A 22,396-nucleotide genomic window follows, 5' to 3' on the forward strand; every position below is an offset into this window, starting at 1 on the left:
AAATCACATTTCTAAATCAGTATGTTTGGACAAATTCATACAAGTACAAATTCTTTCTTCATGAAATTGAGCATGTAAACTTCACATGAAGTGTTTGAGTAACATTGTGGAGTTCGTTATCATTTGAATGTATTCTTTTGTGTAATGCACAATTGTACGACTAATTTACACAACGATAATAAAGACTCTTCTTCCCCCGTAGTATTATTCTGAACATTAATGACAAAGTAGAATTAAAGTCACTACATCTATGTTTTACATGTTTCGTATGTTCCGTCCTAGTCCAAACCTCCCGCAGGACGACGGGAAATGGCAGCGGGCAGGTTATGAGCCCAGGACCATCGAGATGACCAAACGACAGTTTAGCCTGCATACCGCATGTTCAGGCGTAGGATGTTCATATTGAAGGAACGTTTGTAATTTATAAGATAAGGTGGGATAAGATAATAAATGTTCCAAATGAATTCGTTGGAATAGAGCATGCTATGGAATGAAATGAGACGAAACTATAAATTGGATAATAGTTATGACAAGATCTCCAAGTCAATATCTCATTACCATACTCCTCTACATCCACACCGTGCTGTAACGAATTATGTTTTTAAAACATAATTGAACACCAAATTTTGATATGCCAGTGAGCTAAACTATTTGTGTTGGATACTGCTGATACCCAACGATGACGTAGACATCAGTTGCCATCATTTAACGAATGAGAGCCTTTCATTTAGATAATTCAAATCTTGACAGCCTTGTGTTAGTACCTTATCTGTGTTATGTCTATGTATAGTCTTACCACACCATCACATAGACAGTTAGCCAATGGAGGGAGTGGCGAGCATTGTATAGTGATCTTATCGATATTTTATAGAGATTAGTTTAAAGCTGGGAAAATAGATTTTTATCTTATTATTATGCATCCTAAAGATTCTCTTTTTAAACCAGTTCCAACGGGTTTTCGAACTTTGGATAGTCAAACAAATGCTTTATCACTATATCCATACCTGTTTAAAACAAGCAAAATCTAAAAAAAAATACTTAAAAAAACAAAGTTACATTGAGTGAAGGGAGACCACCGTTCAATTGTTGCCATATATATCTCTCAATATTGCAAAGGTCTATCTCCCTTTTCATAAAAACAATTATAATTAATTACAACTAATTGATTAACCTATCGTTTTTTTTTTATTGATTCTTGCGTTGCCGTTGACAATGACAACTAGTGCAAAATTTCAACTTGATCCGAGAATGTTAAGTGGGACAAAAAAAAAGTGTAAAAGAATCGAGACAGACAGACGGAGTGACTTAATATAAGCTTTGTTAAAAGCATGACAATTTGGCCTACTTTCCTAACAAAGTTTGCAGACAACGTGGCTCTCCTTGCCTTGCTCAGACCTTTTAGAGAATATAAAGGGGTCCTAGATATAAAATATAGATCAAGACATAGTTAAAAAACGTAAGTACCTCGGTACAGTTTTAGAAACTAAATTTGATTTCACTGTTAATAATAACTGCATTCATGCTTTAAAAAAAGCTCAACAATTACATCCATGTTTGACCAGGTAATATCAATTGAGTTTCAATATTTGTATCTGGTTCGGTATAAGACCTAAGACAAAACAAAAAAGTTTTCCAAGCCTTAAATGTTTCGAATAGCTTTAGATCTTGCACGACACACTCCTTGGACATTTTTTTACGGAAAAAACATCAAAACTTGTTAGGTTTAACTCATTATTGTCGAATTGAATTTCATTGGGAAAATAAAGTTTATTATTTTAATATTCATCATGAAATGTCAGTCTACGTTGAATTGTGGAGGAAGGCAATTCAACATAGTTTTGTAATATGAAGTTAAAGTGGTTGGATGTTATAGAATATTGCGTAGTTTTATCTTTTTTTGTGACATCGCGTTATGCGGGTTGTGCTGGTAGAGAGCAATGTTAGAGAGCTTTAATTGTTTCTATTAGAACTAGTTATCCCATTTTATATTTCAATTTGTTCTTCTATTTGCAGACCAAGCATGCAGCTTCACATTCTGTCTATTATGTGTAACTTATCTGACTGATAGTAACTGTCTGTTTATATGTTTGTTAAACGAAGCACATTGATCAGAAAACAAACAAAATGGAAAGTGCAAGAGGGCTAATAGCCAATTAGGGCTATTTATAAGAAGTGGGTCTATGATGATGTTATTTTTTAAAAAGGTGAAGTGTTTTAAAGGAAACTATGTCACATTTTATGTTTTACACTTGCAGGCTTCTAGGTTTTTATTTCATAATAGCTTCTTGGTAGGCTAACCCTTGACCTTTTGAAAGGAAATAAAAATGATTCCTATGTAGATCAAGACTTTTTTTTAATCGTATCATTCATTTGAGATTCAAAAAAAAAAAAGGGTCATAATGGCAATTAGATCCTACGATGAACTGCTGACTACTGGCAAATAAACGCAAACTGATATGGTCATATCACAAGGGCTCGCAAAGACCTTCCTTCAGTAAACAGAAACTGGAAAAAAAACAGGGAGGCAGAAAAAACGATGGAAAGACAACATTAAAGAATGGAAGTACATGTCATCGAGACTCTATTCAAGACATTGATCTCAGTACAAAAGACAGAGACGAATGAAGAAAGAAGGACGACGGATCATGTGTGGAGCCACAATAGTTAGAAAGGCCTAAGGGATAGGTAAAGGTACTTTACAAAATCTCGTTTTTTAGCAGCCTGGCATTAAACTGTTTTTTTTAACTGTCTCAGAAGTTAATAAAGTGTGACCAAATTAAATTATTTCTAGCATTCGTTTGACTTTTTCAATACAATTTTTTTTTTTAAATTCTTATTTCTATGCTGAGCGTAGGCCTACAAACTCCCACTTTTAAATAAAAACAATAAGCCTTCTCGTTGGAGCTTGTCCTCCTTTACTGTTACAAAATTCACCTAGGTCAGTGCTTTGGTTGGAGGAAAAGAAACTGTTTCCTTTCAATAAATCCCAACAATTTCCATTACATTTTAATTATGAGCATTTTGTCAATTCTTAATTTTTTTTTCCATATTTAGAAACCACATTTTCTAATGATCTAATTGTACAGAATCTTCTTAGAAAGGCCGCGGGATACATATTTGAGATTGAGAAAACCCATTGCCGATGACATACATTGATGGCAAAAAAAAGAACCTAAATCGACCACGATCATGTCTGCGCTGTATGTAGCAAAATAGGTATTTCGCAGAAGAGACACCTGAAATAATCATTAATCTTATTATTATTAGAATTTTACAATTAATTGTTTAATTTTTACTCCATTTGAGCATTATTTTTAACGTGAAAGACATCGCTAAATCCATAGTCCTTCTTCCCTGGAACGGTTTGATGAATCAGCCAGGAAAATGACTTAGCAGAGTTTACGTCTCCAATTAACATGCACGACTAGATTGACACATGGGTATGTGCGTAATTAACATTCTTAAAGGAATGTGTGTAATTCATCAGATAAGTGACGAACAGTGACATCCCTGTGTGCAAGACAAGAAAAAGCATCTAAGAAAACACAAACGTAATCATAGTTCTCAAGGAATAGCCAGACTTAGATCTAGAATATCATCCATTCATCTAAAGACACGTGCGAGCAGGACGTTACATCTAGACAACTCCAAAGTTACGATTCAAAGGTTTTGTTTTTATCGGTATACGGACCATTGGTATGGAACTCTCTTCCCTCTGAGATCAAATACATATTACATCCTTCGCTACATACATAATGAACATTAAGACTTTAGAATAGTTGCCTTTTTTAACTCCGCTCTTTGTCTGCTATGTTCTCTTTGCTAGGGTTACCAGACATTTCAGCATTTTTGGTGCGACAGGCATTGGCCTAATGCAGTGGTTCCCAAACTTTTTTTTTGTCTCATTGACCCCTTATCATGTTTTCTGGTTTTCCGTAGACCCCCTGTTTAAGTTAAATTGAATTTTTGAAAATTCATTAATTTCAAATTACACATTTTAATAAAAATAATTTCTAACCAGTAACACTAGGAGTGAAAAAGTAATTTAAAACTACATTTTAAGTTGAATCTATTTTTTTAAATAAATTTATTAAAATTTAAACCCATTATATAAGTGTTAATATGTATAGCATACAATCACTAAGCAGATTGGAAAATTTGTTTTTAACGGTTTGCAAGCTCAACATCCGTTGCTACGGAGATTATTTTTCATATAGGGATTTGTTGTTTTATGAAGTAGTTCTTCAAAACATTAAATATTTATGTGCCTTAAGTATCATAGTAAAAGTTTTCCCAAAGAGCAGTTTTTCGAGGATTTCTGAGCCATTATAATTTGAATAAAAAATACATCATTACCAGACAAGGTTGACTCAGCCAGCTGTATAGAGACATGTGTCGTTTGCACATATGTCGTTTGCAAAGACTTACATAAGAAGAAAGAAATATTTGACTAAATTCCAACAGAGCTCAAGAATTTAGTGAACTCTTCTACAAATCTATTGCCCTAACAACCAATGGGTCAGAGTTTGCATGGATGGTTCTCAGAAAGGCATCACAAACGGAGGAGCTGGAATACTCATTGAATGGCTCAATGGAGAAAAAAAAAATTAAAAATTAAGTTCATTGTAACTAATGAGCTCTATGACAACCACAGAGAAGAAATAGGAGCACTGGAGCTAACAGCAACCATGCTAGCGAATCAGCCAAGTTCACCAAACAGTTAAATTTTTTTCGTGACCAATATAAAAATAATCCTGCAAAGCTTGACAAACTCCTATATAAAACAACACATGATGCCTGAACTGACGTTCGGTGGTCACCTTGCCTGCTTGCCTCTCCCTTTGGGCTGATTGGGCTAGGATGTGATTATCCACATAATCTGAAGGAACATCCAAAAGATTATGTACAAAACATATTGTGTGACCTTTTAAAGCTCAACAACACTTCTCCAATGTTGAAATAGAAGGAAATAAAAGGCTGACACACTTGCCAAATGTGAGAAAACAAATACACTCTTGAACATCGCACTCTATCAGGAAGAAATGAAGAACCTAATAGTGAATTGTAAAAACGAGAAATGGACAAGCTCTCATTCGATATGCAAGAAAGATGACACCTATTATAAACTAATAAACTATCCCGATATGACCACCTATAATTTTGACATCAGAACCATACAAATACCAATGAGAAAACATACGTTCCGGAAGCTCAAAATTGGGACCATTGAAATTTGCCCTTTTGGAGTGTCACCAGAGAAAGCCGACCATGTCTTCAAAATTGCATTCTTCATCAAGAGGCCCAAAACAAGACACCGACCACAAAACCCTAACATGAAAATCTTTTAATGATATAAGTTTGTGTAAGTTTTCACAATTTCTTCAACGGCTGGTAAAATCAATATTTGCTTATCGTGTGAGGTTTTCAGTTTTTACAATAAGTAAAGAGATATAGTAATATGCTCACTAATCATTAGCTTTTCAATATCAGGCAAATGAGAGATTTTGTGGATGTATTCTGAACTTTATCTTTGAGTGTTTGAAAGCTTTGCAAATCTTTATCTTTTAATCATGGTGGCATCATCTCAAATGATCCTCCAGCTTAATTGGTTTCATAAAATCATTTAAAAAACGGCACATTAACACTTGCTTGTTTGACAAGGAAGTAATGAAGTTCAATTTCATATACTTAACGCTGTACAGTCTACATTTCTTTTTGTTCAAGTTATAACTAGACAAAACTACACTATTTAAATATAGTAATATTAAATAAAACAATTTTTCATTCAATCAGCAGGATGAAAATTGTAAGGTACAAATCATAAATGTGTGTATAAAAAAAATAAAATTGTCAAAATTAAAGTCACGAGATGCTAAATTGAGATTCTTTATCGTAGACCCCCGTGCACATCTCATAGACCCCCCTATTCCCTTTTTAACTTTCGTGTACCCCTTGGAAGTCTTTGTAGACCCCTGGGGGTCTATATAGACCACTTTGGGAATCAATGGCCTAAAATATAAAAAATGCCCGGCTTTTTCACAAGTTGATTCTATCCCTCAATTGGTAACTCAAAATACATCAAGATCTGCTAGTGTTTAGTATGCATTCCGAGGATTAATAATAAAATTATAAAGGCGATTTTTGCTAATTAATATGCAGTAGGCAAAATAGGGAAATAGAGTCTCCAGTGAGAGGCACTTTTCTCACAACGTACAAGATGAAAAGGCATCGCCAAGTCCGTAATCCTGCGTGTCATGCATGAAGCTCCACGAGTAATGATGTTCAACTGAGAAAAGATGTGTCTGAGAATTTCGATAGGAAATATAGTCAAGTTCTCCAGCCTTTGATTGGCTGAAATGTTTCATTCATTCAAGTGTCTTCTTCTTTCTTGTTTTTAAAGTTTACTTTGTCTATTTGTATGTCCTCGTTTGTAAGGCTTTGACCTCATTTTGTCCTCCTATGGGTCTGCTTGTGTCTGGTAACCCTACTCTTAGCGCCTTCAATCAACATTATGTTTGTTAACAGAGCTTTATAGATGATGCTGCCATTGACTTTAAAATGCTGGACTATGCTACTATGTGTCTCATCGTTGATTTAATAATGGTTGTGTTAATACTTAATAGATTACTATGATATTAATATGCATGACTAAATTTTAAGTAACGTCTGTATTATATAAGAAGATAAGATACTTAAACAGTTACAATAAAACTAGGTGCACATTTTTTTTTAGAAAAGGGGAGACTGTCAATGTTATAACACGCATAAATTATTAATCTAAATTTATCTCCCTTCTTGGGTGTCATAAAATAGGTCAAGACAGGTATATGGCTGTCCCCCAGATAAATAAATCAATGACGGTAACGACGCGCGTACCAGGCTTGTCCATAAAGCAGTGTGTAGGATTACGTTGTATTGTGTTCAGCACAACATGGCCGCCTGTGCGAATGGCGACGGGGACAATGCGGAAATAGGGCAAGATTTATCCTCACAAGTCTTTTGTTTAAGTGATTTCGTTAGAAGATGTGTTTTACCCGAATGTGTTAGTGTGACTGACGGAAATTTTCTAGGCAAGAGTGTGCAAATTTCTAAAGGAGATGTGATCTTATTAAAATCGGTTGAAGACATTCAAAAGATAACATTATCTTTCAAGCCTGGCGCTGGCCTTTCTAGAACAGAAATTACCGTTCCTTTGGATTACCCTCAAAAATTTTTCGTTTTACCACCAAAGGAAGCAACTAGTGAACGGCGGATAGTGTCTATTGTGACATATCCAACAATATCCGACTTATTGTTAGACTGTCCGACCTACTTCGAAGCGACAGCTTCTTACGACGACCCATATTTACCTGGGTGTTCTGTAAAAGCAGGAGATCGCTTCCGGTTCGAGGGAATTGTTTTGGATTCGAAAGATGGGGTAGAAAGACTGAAGGTGAGCGATGAAGATGGTAACTTTGTACTCTTGTCTTCTGACTGCAGGGGAAATTTCTGTCCCCTCAAAGACGACCGACAGTACACGATCAAGGAGCTTGTAGATTTGGCACCAGTTCAACGAAGATTGAAGCTCACGGCTGGTGACTCACAGGATGATCCTGGTGGGGATTGCCAAGATGAGTATGCACAAGTTATCAAAGCGCGGCAATCTCACAGCCCCACTGAACTAGCGTCTCCAAAGTCATCTGTATTAAGTAGTTTACATGTTCCTGCAAATTTTACTGGAAGCATTCATTTGCACAAACCAGAAACTATGTTGTTTATATCCCCTTTCAATGACCCAGACACCGTTTGGAACATTCCTGTCTCGGCTAAACTGTTTGTAAAGATGTACATTCTGGATGATTATGAAATCCCGGCTCCTAAAGTAATACCGAATACATCTCCGCGTGTTCCCTTGCCACTTGTTTCGTCAATTGCTGAAAACGTTCCTAAGCACATAGCACCATCTCCCCCACAAACATCCCAATCCTTGGTACCGATGAAAATCAACAGTTTTATAGACTGCCATTTGCCATCCTTTCCTGTGATCGCTAAGATATTAGATGCAACTGACACAAATCCTTTCTATCGTAAGTTATTGAAAGACGTGGATGAAGTCAATATCTACAGAGTTGAAGAAGCCAAGAGACTTTATGTTAAAGATGCTAAAAGTGACACGGTGTTCAGTTTATCCCACGACCTTGATTTGTCTTTTATTGAGTATCCAGAGAAATTCAAAACGGTTTTAGATCTTCTTCATTTGCCTATCGGCTCTGAAGTAAAAATATTGGAAGACATTGCTGCTGATTTTCCCAAACCTTTTTCACTTCGAGTAGGTGATATTATTAGAATAACGACAACTAATCCATCATTTATAAAAATGAAACACGCTCCTCGAGACTGCGAGGTGCTCAAATGTTTGAAAATAGTTCCTGAAGGAGGAGATCCTTCAAAACTGAAACTTCCACTTGACTTTGAAATGAATATGGTGCTCAATGTGGATCGTGGTAGTAGAAAAATGATTACGTTGCAAGATTTACTTGCTGGGTCAGTGACCATTCCTACCCAAGATGTTGCATCTATTCCAGCTAAGTCTGATACTGAACTGCTGAAAGAACTCCCAGTAGACGTTCGTATACTCAAAGTCATGAAGGAAACATTCCTGATCGTTGAGCCTACTAAGCCTGTTCATTTACCAAACATGCCAACTAGAAAGTTAAAACAATCTTTATCATTCCCAGTAAACAGTACAAGGTCATTAGCTTCTTCAGAAGCATCTACTTTAGCAGCTACAGCAAAAACTTTTTGCGAAGAAAAAGGCTCCTCTTCTAGTCAACGCCCACTAACTAACATTGGTTTGCCAGTGAGCTCGGGCATACTCATTGCATATAAAGACCGCTTGGATATTTACGATCTAAACTTCGAGTCATCAGAAGCTGACTATGTGAGGAATCCAATGGAAATGATGACCTATTCAGAGTTTGAAGAGCGAGATCGCCTTAGAAAGCTCAACGATGATTACGAAGACGTTGAGTTTGGTTCAAGTAGTACCATTGATGAGACGGGCTCATTAAAAACACTTCATTTAATGAGAACAGGATCTACTGGGTAGGCATTACTTTAACCAACATTTTTAAAACAAAATATATCGATATATATTGTAGCCGACATGTATTGTTAAATTTTTGTTATTGTAAACTTCAATCCTTGACTTCGTAGTCCTAAAATATGACCTAATTGATTACCTTTAATAGGAACTGTATTCTTAACCCAAGTTTGTTATATTCAACCACCACGGCCCACCATACACACATAGGCTACATTTAACCGTCTCCACTCCCCCTCTCAAAAAATCTTTGAAGACTTTGTCAGTGTTCACCATGCCCATTCATTATTTGTAGTATGACTATTTATTTATCAAGAATTGTGGACGTAATGTGGTTTCTTAAATTTGAAATAGGTGAATGATTTGCTTCTTATAAAAAGAGAAAACAAATCTTTTGTCTTCCCCTTTTTCAACTTAAATCTTGTTTGGGGATGTGGGGAATAAAGTTATGAGTCAAAATTTCTGCCCATGTGTTGAAAGTGCGAGGCAGAGACATTATCTAATCACCTAGATATAATTATGATCCATTACAACATAAAACTAAAATTTCTCATGTTTAAGACGGTTTTAATTCTATTGCAAGTTGAAGCCAAAATCGTCTTAAGTTAGGAAAACACTGAACACTTTTTGCCCTAGTAGAAGATATGTTCTTCAAGATATGTTGAAATTAATTATCACCCAGGGCTCCCATTAACACCCGCAAAAAATGCTGTTAATATTTTTATATGTTTCTGTTGACGGGTATTTCATTATCACCCTAAAACTATGACATTTGACCAATTTATCTTTTAGAAATAGTTGTCAGCTATTTTTATTATCAAAACGTGTTAAATAGTTCTTCTCTGTAAAGATCTATATTCGTAAATTATAGAAACAAACTTCATTGTATCGGTAGTGCTTCTTAGTATTGTACACTTCAAAATGGTTCTAATAACGTGGTGGGTCTACAACAGCACTGCCCTCTCTAACAAGAATCTTGGTTGTATATTCAGTGTCTAGTAAATGTCTGCCGCATCAGCCGTTGCCACCCTTTCGTCTGATAATTCATATATGTATATTGTAATTTTTATGAACTTCTACAGTCGCTCTCCAGGCATAGTATTTCATATTGGGGATTTTTCCTGTTCATTAATATTATTTTGAAATGGAAAGTCATTAAAAGGGAAGCTATTAGCCAGGTCGTTAATAAGTAGTCAAACATGTAAACACACATGACACTCAAAAAAATATAATAGGCCTTTGTCAGTCTACAGGTTCACAATAACGTGTCACGTGACTCATTCAGTAGAAAATGTGTCATTCTTTTTCTGGTAAATAACTACTAGAAAAAAAAATGATCATGCTCGTGTTTTGTTTTTGAAATCACTTTCAACAAAAGAGTTTTTGTGTCTGTGTCTTTGCTATCGGTGTCTTGTTTCTCTTTTGTGATGGTAAAGCTGGTCTTTCCAAATCAAGTCAAATGTTTATGTCCAAGAAATTAAGATGCGCAGGGTGAAAAAAAAATGTGTGTTCCAGAACGAGAGCAAATGACCGACTGAATACTGAATGTTTAGCTATCTAGGTATGTCTCTCTATTTAGCCGAATAATGACAAATGACCGACTGATTACTGAATGTTTAGCTATCTATGTATGTTTCTCTATTTAGCCGAATAATGACAAATGACCGACTGAATACTGAATGTTTAGCTATCTATGTATGTCTCTCTATTTAGCCGAATAATGACAAATGACCGACTGAATGTTTGGCTATCTAGGTATGTCTCTCTATTTAGCCGAATAATGACAAATGACCGACTGAATACTGAATGTTTAGCTATCTATGTATGTCTCTCTGTTTAGCCGAATAATGACAAATGACCGACTGAATGTTTTCTATCTAGATCTATGTGTCTCTCTGTTTAGCCAAATGACCGACTGCTAGTTTTCATGTTTTCTAGCATCTCGTTGACGTTCGCCTAACTTCGGCAGGATTAAACACAGGTGTAAGGACACGACCTTTATGGTTTGATATTTCTGAATGGTTCTAAAGTTGCTTCTTTACACACCTGCTGATACATAAATATTCCTAAAAACTATTTTGCAAACAAAGAATGGCTGCCTGGTCATATGGTCATCTCGGTGGTCCCAGGTTCATACCCTGCCCACTGCCATCCCCCGTCGTCCTTTCGGAATGTTTGGGTTCGGATGTAGATTATCTGAAGGAACATGCGAAACCATGTCAAACATTTCACAAAAATGTAGGTGTGCGTGCGTTCCATTTTAAGCGATAGTTTGTGAACAAAGGTGTTAAAAACTATCAAATCAATAAGTTATATACGATAATGATTAGCATAACAGAATAAATGCGGACATTTTGGGATTAGCGTGAGATTGAAACTCTAGTTATTTGTCTTGTTGAGAGTATTTATTTTTGACAATTTACACAGTAGATAATTGGTAATTAATGCAAACAAGATATGCTTTGTAAAAAAAAGTGTTTAAAACTAGTATTCACATTTCTGCATGCAAATAACGTGAAAAAACAAAAGAGTTAAAAACAACATTCAGATCTTGTTGATCTGTGTACACATTTTTTTAATTATTTAAAGCAGCAACGCTACAATTTTTTTTTTTTAATTGTTGTATTTATTTTGTTTTTGTTGTTTTTTCCAGCAGTACTTTAATATATCAGTAAAAAAAATCTATATGAGTAAACCTAAGAAGATTATTGCGATCCCTCGTTTAAATGAAATTATGATTTTAAATATTGGCATAGTGACGGCTTAGCCAAGTAAAAAAAAAAAAATGAGACAACAGTATGAATTTTCTAGTGTGGTAACAGTTTCAATATTCTTGTTAAAAATAACTATGATTAGTAGGCCTATTATGGAATTTCAATTACATAATATCGGTGTGAATAACAGGAATATTGTCAAGTTTCAAATGTTTTTACTTTAATGTGGTGACTCAAGTTTAGAGAACCACTTGGTAAGCGTGTAACAAAATTGTTAAAAGGCAACCAAGTGTGTTATGTCAGAAACACGTTTGAAATACCACGGGGAAGTAACTTATGGTGTGTAAAGTATACATAGGAACATCTTTATGACTAGGACATCGATAATGCAATTTCTGTAAACATCTATTCATTATTAGGCTTCCAAATATGTCTATCTATTAGGGCCTACGTAAATATTATTTCAAAATTTAAAAAAAAATAATAGTGTTTTTTGTTTAAATATGAATCTTTGAAATCGCATGCTTTCAACACATACGGTTACCACACAATATAACTCGTCCCAATTACAAAGCATGCGCCTTCTAAATGTCGTAAAGTTCGACTACCGTTTGTTACTGTTCGTGAGTAATTGAACCCAACATACTGAAACGTGCTTCAGATTCGACTTGTTAGATTTGTCTCCCTTGACTCGTATTCATTAAATGTTGGAATAATGAAAGTAAGTTCATCAAAATTGTTTTCGCCTTCCAAAAAAAAAAAAAAAAAAAAAGTTTCCTAATTTCACTCATTTCTGTAGCCCTAGTTGTTCCATTAGCTTTCTAGTCTAGTCAAACCAATGTTTCAGCACATTCCTAATTGTTTTTGTTTTTTTAATTCATGTTATGATAGGTTAAGTCAGTTGTCGACTCAGCTGAAAACAGTTGTTTCGCATTAAAAAGTTTAGTTGAAACAGTTGCTGTTCAGTAAAACTGTTGTTTAGTTGCTATTTTCCTTCAGTACTTATACTTGCCAACTTGGTCGAGGTTTTTAATGGAACTAAAATGAAGTGTCAATGAAGACCATTATATATTCTGTGTTCATTGATTGTTTATTTCATAACGAACTAGTGCATGTACAGATTATGTTGCGTTGTGTACAGTGTTTTGAGTTGCTCTTAAAATGATACTTTTAGTAGCTCCAATCCACTTAATAAACTTGAGACTAAATTGGGTAGATTTTTTAAAAATAAACTATTACAATGGATTGATGCTGCTAGTAGGGTGTATCGAACCTTTTTATCAAAACTGTATGGCCGAGCCTTTTTTTTTTTTTTTTTAGCTATTTACAAACAATGGTTTACTGGTCCAGTGTGCTTACACCTTATTTAAACGACTAACATAATGTTGGAATACTATCATTGTAATATATTTCTTATCTTATCAAGAGTTATAAGACTAATATATATAAAACCATTGACCTATTTTTGCGTCACTAGTCTTTGAAATGATTTAACAAGTGGGCGAGCAATAAATGGCGAGTTTTCAAAGCCGCCTTATCAATCGAAGAATAGCAGTACAGACAGACTCGAATTCGGTAATTTCAAAATAAAAAAAAAGCTTAAGTTAGATAATTAATTGTGCTTGTTGGGAAGTGTTCTGCGCAGGTTAATGCTGGTGTCTGATTTTTTAAAACTGCATCCTGTGTCTTTATCCAGTTCTTATATATAACCTAATAAACCAAAACGTAACATACTTCACTGGATGATTGTTTGGATAGAACATCGCCATGATTGCTGCAGTATGTCGTGCGGCACCACAGCCGCGCCCAAGACACGCCGTGTCCCGTGAACCATCTGTCAGGTACAAGGTGCTGCTACCCTCTCGTGTGAAGTACCCTATCTACTTCACCCTGTACCGCAGTGTCAGAGCCAGGTCAGTTGAAATGAACAAAGTTGATTGGTTCATTTTAGCAAACATATGAACGATTACGATGTTCAAACTTTATCCATAATTACATCAACCTCTATTCAAGTCAGAACTCTTTTTTTCCCCATTGTTTAAAGGTTTGGGAAAAATAAAAACTATAGATCATTTGTAAGACTTTAAATACTTTATTATTTTAACAAATCTTTGAGCCAGAGCCGTATTTTACTAAATGAAGGCTCCAACCCTCTACATTACTCCTCAAACTTCAACTGTTAATAACTTTAAAAGTATCAGAAGAAATAATTAAGCATGTTGGCTGATATTTGTAAAGAAACTGAGTATTTGAAAATTTAATCACCATCTCCCTCATTACATTCTATTATACATATTATTTTTATGTTATATAGGTTTTCGTTATATAGGCTTTCTTTAAGGATGAGACACTGGGCGGCCACATAGTCTTAAGCTCCGTAAATCCGTCCCTGCATTAAGTCATTGGGTAGTTATTGTTTTCATTCTGTTCTTTAACAAATTAACAAGAGTGAGTTAAGTCGTTGCATGATAGCTTAGTGGCTATATGATGACTTTTCAAAAGGTTCAGCGCCATCAGATGTCATCTTATTAGCCTTCAAGCTCAACACCAATAACTTTGCTTAACAAAAAGTAGTTCTAATACTTTGGCGTTTCTGGTTATTACATCAATAGATTCAGGATTTCCTAATGGGTAGAGGTCAAACTGTAATAATAAATAGCTACCAATCAAGAACAAAACTGTAGACCTTCTGTTTCTAATTTAGGCTACATAAATGACATAACTTCATTACTTTGGGAACAAATGTTAGACCAAAAATAAAAAAAGAAATAACAAGGTTACAAAGACAGTTTGTGTGGAAACACAAACTCAAAATCGGCCCCCGAAGTAGTCCACCCAGGCAGGTAAAAAGGCAGGTATCAATATTTTCAGAAAGAACATCAGAATTAAATTCGATCAAAGACAAATGACAGAGAAGAATGGAGAAAGAAGGTTGACATCTTGTGTGGTGCCCCAGCAAACCAAAGTATAGGTGACAGTGAATGTGAAGTTAAATGTGAACCTGGCCTGATGCTTTATAATGAATATCTAATTGATCTAACTGCTTTGTAAATTGTCAATCTCTAATTCCTCAAAGAAACTCCTTTAGTTATGTTGCAACCGTGATACAACCTGCAGCTTACGCGGTAATATGAAAAATTACTTATTAATTGTTGATTTAAATTATGTCTAACTTATATGCATACTACAAAGATTTTTTCTCTTTTAAAAAAGTAAACATTTTTTTCGTGTAAATGTAGTAACTAGTATAATAGAACTTACTGACCTTGACAATACACATGTAAAAAAAATAATTTTTTGGACAAAAAATCAAAAACCGTTTGCATAAATGTGTTTTAAAATATGGCATATAGTAATCTCCCCTACTAAAGAGCCTCCAGTGTTTGTTACTATTAATAGTGAATAGTTGTAAAAGTGGTGTATTTTTATGAAAAAACTGCTTGCATAAGTGATTTAAAAAATTAGATTTTTCGCTTTTAGAAAAGAAAAAAAGTAGTCGTTGCATCAGAACTTTGAATGGACTAAAATATTATGATGTCGGATTTTGACTATCTTTTCTAGTTTACGAGAGCTAAACGGGACGGACGGACAGACATTTCACACAAAACTAATAGCGTCTTCTTCCCTTTCGAAGGCCGCTAAAAATGATATCTATTAATGTTACTCAGCCCAAAAACTAAAATATCTATTGTTATAGGCCTAATAAATGAAAATAAATCGACATATTTTTAAAACATTTCGTACAATTGCTTTCTTTCCATTGGCCCATGTAACTGATTGCCTGAATCAGCCAGGAAAATCAATAACTTTTAGTTTAATTGACATGCACAAAAAAAGTTGACTACAGCTAGACCAACACATGAATAGGTTGACAATGAATACGATGTTGTTGTTGTTTAATGTCTTTAACATTAGGCCTACATGGATCTACATAATAAGACATTGTCTTTGATTCCAAAGATTTAGAATAAAGCAGTATTTCACATTAACAAACAAGGGTGGCTGACTGGTCGTGCGGTATGTGCTCTAGACTGTCGTACGGACTTGTCAAAGGTCCCGGGTTCATACCTTGCCCGCTGCCATCCCCCGTCGTCCTGCAGGAGGTTTGGAGTAGGAAGTAAATTTTCTTCAACTCTGACGGAACATCCGAAACATGTCAAACATTTGACAAACCCAGTTCCGACCTGCATTTTTTGCGACCCTGTCACATCTAATACAGTCAAAGCCATTGTATTTCTGGAGATAGTATTAGAGAAGAAGCAGGCTACCGCAAAATCGATCTCGTCTAGATGAGCGCGGAAAGCTTACCCAGCAGGGTCCGGGTTGCATCCCCGGCGCCAAGCGCGTTTTCTTGCATTTCCAGTGCCTTTTTCTCGTAGTAAGAAAAGCGCATGAAAAAAATTAAATCAGGAATAAAGGGTGGACCGGGGTGATTAGTTGGTCAATTTAAGTCAAATAAAGGAGGAGGCAACACTGGCCAATGCCTTTATGCGAGGCACATTAGAGTTAAGTCTGCTTGAATATAGCGTAGGCCTATATAGCGCATGTTCGTTTATGTCTGTATTGAGTGTGATCGTTGTAAGCTCATCTTCGAGTTAAGTAACACGTCTTGTCGCTGACTTTATAACACGTCTTGTCGCTGACGTTATAACACCTCTTGTCTCTGACTTTATACACGTCTTGTCGCTGATTTTATACACGTCTTGTCGCTGACTTTATAAGTAACACGTCTTGTCGCTGACTTTACAAGTAACACGTCATGTCTCTGACTTTACAAGTAACACGTCTTGTCTCTGACTTTACAAGTAACACGTCTTGTCGCTGACTTTACAAGTAACACGTCATGTCTTTGACTTTATAAGTAACACGTCATGTCTCTGACTTTATAAGTAACACGTCTTGTCGCTGACTTTATACACGTCATGTCTCTGACTTTACAAGTAACACGTCTTGTCGCTGACTTTACAAGTAACACGTCTTGTCGCTGACTTTATAAGTAACACGTCTTGTCGCTGACTTTATACACGTCATGTCTCTGACTTTACAAGTAACACTTCTTGTCTGACTTTATAAGTAACACTTCTTGTCTGACTTTATAAGTAACACGTCATGTCTCTGACTTTACAAGTAACACTTCTTGTCTGACTTTATAAGTAACACTTCTTGTCTGACTTTATAAGTAACACGTCATGTCTCTGACTTTATAAGTAACACTTCTTGTCTGACTTAATAAGTAACACGTCTTGTTTCTAAAAACAATTTCTTTTACTACACACATCACTGTATAGATAACATTACATTTTACATCAATTACCTTTTTTTTTTATAACCTTGATATCTTGTTGATTTTAAATAATTCAACAGATTACTGGAGCGAAAGGAAAAAAAGTCAAAAATGGACAAAGTGCGTAGATTCAGCAAAGCTCTTCATCCCAAGCATTGGCGTCAATCTAAAGCTGAGCCAGAACCCTTACCTCATCCGTCAGCTATGGGTCTAATGGCACTAGCAGCTCGTCCCCATGAAGGCCAAAGAAATGACTATGAAGCACAGAGTAGCTCTTTCATCCAAAATAAATCAGAAGTGTTAGAGGCAGATAACGATGATGAGGGTAAAAAAACACAAAGAATACTTAAAAGCTATTTAAAACCACTGTACACGTTTCTAATTAACGTTGTTTTTTTAAAGTTTTGTATCATTATTAATTTTAATGAAATGTTTCCTTAAAATGCTGATTTAATTTATAGATTTAAAAAAAATTATTTTTAATTTAATTTTAATTAATTACATCATTTTTAATTGTATTTATTTGAAAATGTTTTCAGAAACTCATGAAAATTTCTATGAAGATGTTGAAATTGGCCCCATCAAAGCGGCAACATTTGCTGCACCTACCAACAGACAAACAGGCGCTTTCTCTGGAGCAAGTCACATGTCATTGCCCTTACCAAGACTATCTTCACGTGTTATACAAAATAAAGCTGTGGGTTCAAAAAGCAAAGCTCAAAATGTTTCCATCGAGTTGGAAAATGGTGAAAGTGGTGTGGTAAAATCTGATGAAAAGTCACAGGAAAATAACGCTCTGGCCAAAGCAAGAAACTGGGCGACTAACTTAAGCTCTAAGTTCAGCAAAAATGAAGGACTAAAATTTAAGAAACAGAGGAACAACACAGTTGATGTTAACAAAAATGAATCATTTCCATCTTCAAGTTTATTAGAAAGCAGTATTCCTTCAGAAACTAACAAAGGTGCTTCAGTGCAAGAGCAGTATAAAGAAAGGATATCACCTAATGATATACCTGACAGAGATATTACTCACAAAGAACAAGCTGATCAAGACCATATTGTCCCAACTCAAAGATCAAACTCTATGATTGAAACAGATACAAAGACTTTTTCATTACTCTCCACAGACATCAGTAGTGAACCTGCACCAAAAGCTCCCAAGAGGCGAAAAGCTTTGCTGAAAGCAGCAATGGCCCAGAATGAAGTTTCATCTGAAGTTAGTGATCTAACAAGCAATGACATATTGGATAAGAATGTCAATGTTTCCATGAAAAATGATCCTATTTGTTGCAAAGACACAGAAATAACTGAATCTCAAAATGTGGAAGCAAGTTTCACACTTGCTAACAGTAATAAGGACTCTGCTTTATCTAAAACTACTATAAATGGTACAATTGAGCCTCCTCGGCCTAAACCTAGAAACCTAAATAAAATCCTCTCTGATAAGAAAGTTTCAAATGTACCAATATTACCACCACGAGGTGAAGCTCCTCCTAGAAAAAAAGCTCCTGAGACTTTGGCAACTGGTGATGTTAGTAGAAAACCAAGACCACCTCCAAAACCCAAAGTCTCACAGCAGAGTGATGTCTAGATTAAATTGGATTCTAAAAAGACTGTACCAAGTTAGAATCAATAGTATATTAATATAATATGTGAGTGATTCCAATAGAGCAGTGACTCCAATAGAGCCTAAAAAGTTATACATTATTTCTTCTTTTATTCAACCAATATGAATTATATGAATAAAGTGACAGGCATTTTTAACATATTTTTTTATCAGTCTTGAGGAAAAAGGTTATTGAAAAGTTCAATTTTTGTTTTTTTTTCTTGCATTGGAAAATACAATCAACACACATGTAGTTTTTTGGGGGGTTTTAGTTGTTGTTTTTGGCTGGTGAAACCCTCATGGCCCTAATGTTCTGGCAGGGTTACCAATATGTATGTTTATTGTATTTTCTAGTTTTTTGCCCCTGCAGCAGTAAATCATTGTTATTGCACTGGAAAAGGTTGAAATACTTGCACAGTTGATAATTAAATGTTATCAAGACATCTTATATAAGTGATGCAAAAGAGATATGCTTAGAGGGGATAAAACTTTTATTTATGCTCATGAAAATTGCTCCATCATTTTTTTCAAATTTTTGTATTAAAATACATACAGCTGTGATAGTAATTTCATCATTTGTATTTTTAGAAGCCCTGTTAGAATAGTTGTTATTGTTCTTGAGCTGTTATATTTCACCATCATTGTACAATGGCTAATTTAGGTCTGATGAAAGCATTCCCATTTGTTTTTACAATAAGGTATGCATATAATGTGCACATATTTATAAAAAAGGTAACTGAAAGGCAGATGATGCTACAAATGGTCTTCTAGACATGTACAAACCTAAATCTCATTTCACTTGCATCCATTTATTTTAAAACATGTTAATCTGGGCAAAGACTGCATATGGTCTTCCGCTAGCATACTTTTATATTTTAAAATGAAGTATGTATATATGTAAAAATCATTTTAAACTCAAGATAAAAAGGGGCATGAATGTTTTTTAATAGCTCTAAGGCAGGGGTCTCAAAGTCATATCGGCATGTGGGCCACAGTGGAAAGTAATAATGTCAGCGGGTCGCAACACGAAAAGAGAATATTTTTTCATTAAATTTTACAACAGTACTGTCACTGCAGTTAAATGCTAAAATAAATGTTTTATAATTATTAATTACATTTAGTGTAGTTTATACATGCACAGGCAGGTTAGTTTACTAAAAATAAGTTGTCACTTATAAAAAAAAGCAGAAACAGTAGTTCCCCACCAAAAAAAACAACAACTATAATTACTAGGCTTACTGCATGTTTCTGTCCACTCAGCTGAGAGCGTTTGGCAGAGACCAGACCATCGACGTTAGGCCTGAAGTCGCGTGTAGTGGCAAGCCGCAAGGTTGCTCTCAGATGCTTATCAGTCAGTCTTGGTCGTAATGCTGTTTTGTTGATCTTCATTCTGGAGAAAAACTGTTTGCAAACGTACGTTCTCCCAAACATTGCTAGAGATTCTAGCAGTTGCGCAGAATAATTTTGTAAACTTCTCTATGGGAAGAAACTGGTAGAAATCTGGAACGCCAACATCAGCGTATTTTTGCTTCACAACAGTGTCACACTGCAGGTCCAGTAGTTCCATCTGGACTTCCTCTGGAACGTTTTTCACGTCAACTGCGAAAGGAGTGGAAACAATAAAAAAAATGTTGTTCGAGAGCAGTGAATTGCTGAAAGCGGTGTTCAAAATGTTCCATTAGTTTGAAGAAGATGTCTACGTAGTTTTTCAGGCGCTGTGGTGCAACCGTTATGCTCTGTAGAAAAGAAAAATGAGCCAGGTTTCCATCTGCCAGCTGAGTGGCCACAAAGTCAGCTTGCATCTGAATGATTTGATGTGGTCAAACATCACGATAATCAGCTGCTTTATGCCCTATAGTTTTGAATTGAGTGCATTGAGATGTTGCGTGATGTCAGTAAGAAAAGCAAGATCCGACAAAAACATTGGGTTACTGAGCTGTGGTATGTCTTTGTCTTTCATTGCCATGAACAACACTATTTCCCGTCTAAGTTAAAAAAATCTCTGCAGCACTTTTCCACGACTCAACCATTTGACTTCTGTATGATACAGCAACTCTCCGTATTCCGTTTCTAAATCAGCTTACTCGGTGATCCTGCTTGCAACTGTGTTCGCTGACAAACTTATGCCTTCGAAGAGCTTCTTTTTCTCTGGGCAGATAAATTCACACGCCTGTAGCATACACTCTTTTACAAACTGGCCTTCAGTGAATGGTCGTGTTGCCTTTGCTATCATCTCGCTAACAACAAAGCTTGCCTTCACAGAATTTTGACACATATACCCCATCCCTCCCCATTTCCCTCTCTTTCTCCTGTTTCTCTAGCCGCTTGGCATGATTAGCCACATGGCCAAATGGTCGGAGCAGTGGTATAATGGTGGCCAGATTCTAGCCGCTAGCGTCAAGCGGTTAGAATCAGACCACCGTTCACCCAGCTTCTGCTGAAAGCCTAAGCGTTCGGTGGTCGACAGTGACGCCTCATTTACTGATTTGTGCAGTTGTAAATCATTTCACGGCTTATATGTGGTCATTGTAAATTTTATCTAATTTTTTTTAATTCGCGGACGTGGCCGCGGGCCACACAAAATAGTTTCACGGGCCACTTGTTTGAGACCCCTGCTCTAAGGGATGTAGATTATCCTGAACTACAAAAAATTTAACAAAGAAATGGACAGAGATCCTCAGTTTTCTTTATGTCTGTTAAGGATAAATGTAATTTATGTGAGTTTTCTGTGAAATGTTATGACTTAGTACAACTAACATACAAGTTTGTGTCAGACTCACTTAAGTCAACTTGTTTATAGTACTGTTGGCATAATAACACATCATGTGCATGTTTCTTATTATGTCACAATAGAGAAAGTGCATGCTTATATATATTAATATTGATTTCAAAATATAGAATAGCTGTATGTTTCTATACATTTTTACTGAATCAAACACTTCAATTAAAGATCTATTTTTTTACATTAATACATTTTTAACCTAATTTTTAAGGAATTACAGTATTTGAAAAGTATAGTTGTACTTCTTACTTAGATTTGTTAGACCTACATTAGCCGAAGCAGAAATTCCAATAGAAACACAAATGATATATTACATTACATTATACAATTGAAGGTGTAAATGTATATTTTGTGAAAAAGATATGGTCAGAGGGATTGGGTTATAATTTTATGAGATTCCACTGTACTAAGATAAGTGCATATTGTACCATCATATGGTATTTAATGATAATGATCTAAAGTCATGTGAAATATGACATACCCTGTATGTTAATAATAATAAGTATTTAGTCTACCTTATTAACTTGTTAGTTTTATTGAGTGGATATAAAAGCATATTATGAACCAAAACCTTGTTAAATTAGATTCAAGTATTTCTGTATAGAAGCATGGTGCTAAAAATCATTGTTCAATGTTATTCAAGATAATCCGCTTTTTATCCAACTTTCATTTGTGCAATATTTCTTAAATTTTAGATCATACATTAATATTTCTTAAGTACCTTTTTGTGTTACTTGAAAAATGTCATTAATATTGAATCTTTGTTTTAACATATGCAATATATTTTTCAATCTGTACATTTGTCTAAACTTATTTAATAATTACTGTTTGACTCATACAAGCAAAAAATAGTATAATCATGTGTGTATCTTCACTAGAGCTTACTGAATAAATTGATATTAATGATTGTTTAAATGTTTGTTTTTGT

The 22,396-nt window shown here is 35.2% G+C and overlaps 1 protein-coding gene across 1 annotated transcript; it reads left to right on the plus strand.

The window, feature by feature from the left end:
• The first annotated feature begins 6,878 nt into the window (after positions 1–6,878).
• LOC106068218 (uncharacterized) lies at positions 6,879–22,377 on the plus strand. The gene is made up of 3 exons (XM_013227521.2): positions 6,879–9,084; positions 17,161–17,405; positions 17,620–22,377. Exons 1-3 carry the CDS (start codon positions 6,932–6,934, stop codon positions 18,669–18,671), a joined length of 3,450 nt encoding a protein of 1,149 aa, XP_013082975.2. The 5' UTR covers positions 6,879–6,931; the 3' UTR covers positions 18,672–22,377.
• Positions 22,378–22,396: the final 19 nt, after the last annotated feature.

Source organism: Biomphalaria glabrata, chromosome 5 (assembly GCF_947242115.1).
Source record: "Biomphalaria glabrata chromosome 5, xgBioGlab47.1, whole genome shotgun sequence".
Taxonomy (NCBI): Eukaryota; Metazoa; Mollusca; class Gastropoda; family Planorbidae; genus Biomphalaria; species Biomphalaria glabrata.

What these genes read in the sequence shown, in the direction of transcription:
- LOC106068218 (XM_013227521.2), top strand. Translation starts at nt 6,932, where the DNA reads ATGGCCGCCTGTGCGAATGGCGACGGGGACAATGCGGAAATAGGGCAA. An exon ending in ATGAGAACAGGATCTACTGG is followed by an intron (nt 9,085 to 17,160) that starts GTAGGCATTACT and finishes ATAATTCAACAG; the next exon opens with ATTACTGGAGCGAAAGGAAA. An exon ending in GGCAGATAACGATGATGAGG is followed by an intron (nt 17,406 to 17,619) that starts GTAAAAAAACAC and finishes AAATGTTTTCAG; the next exon opens with AAACTCATGAAAATTTCTAT.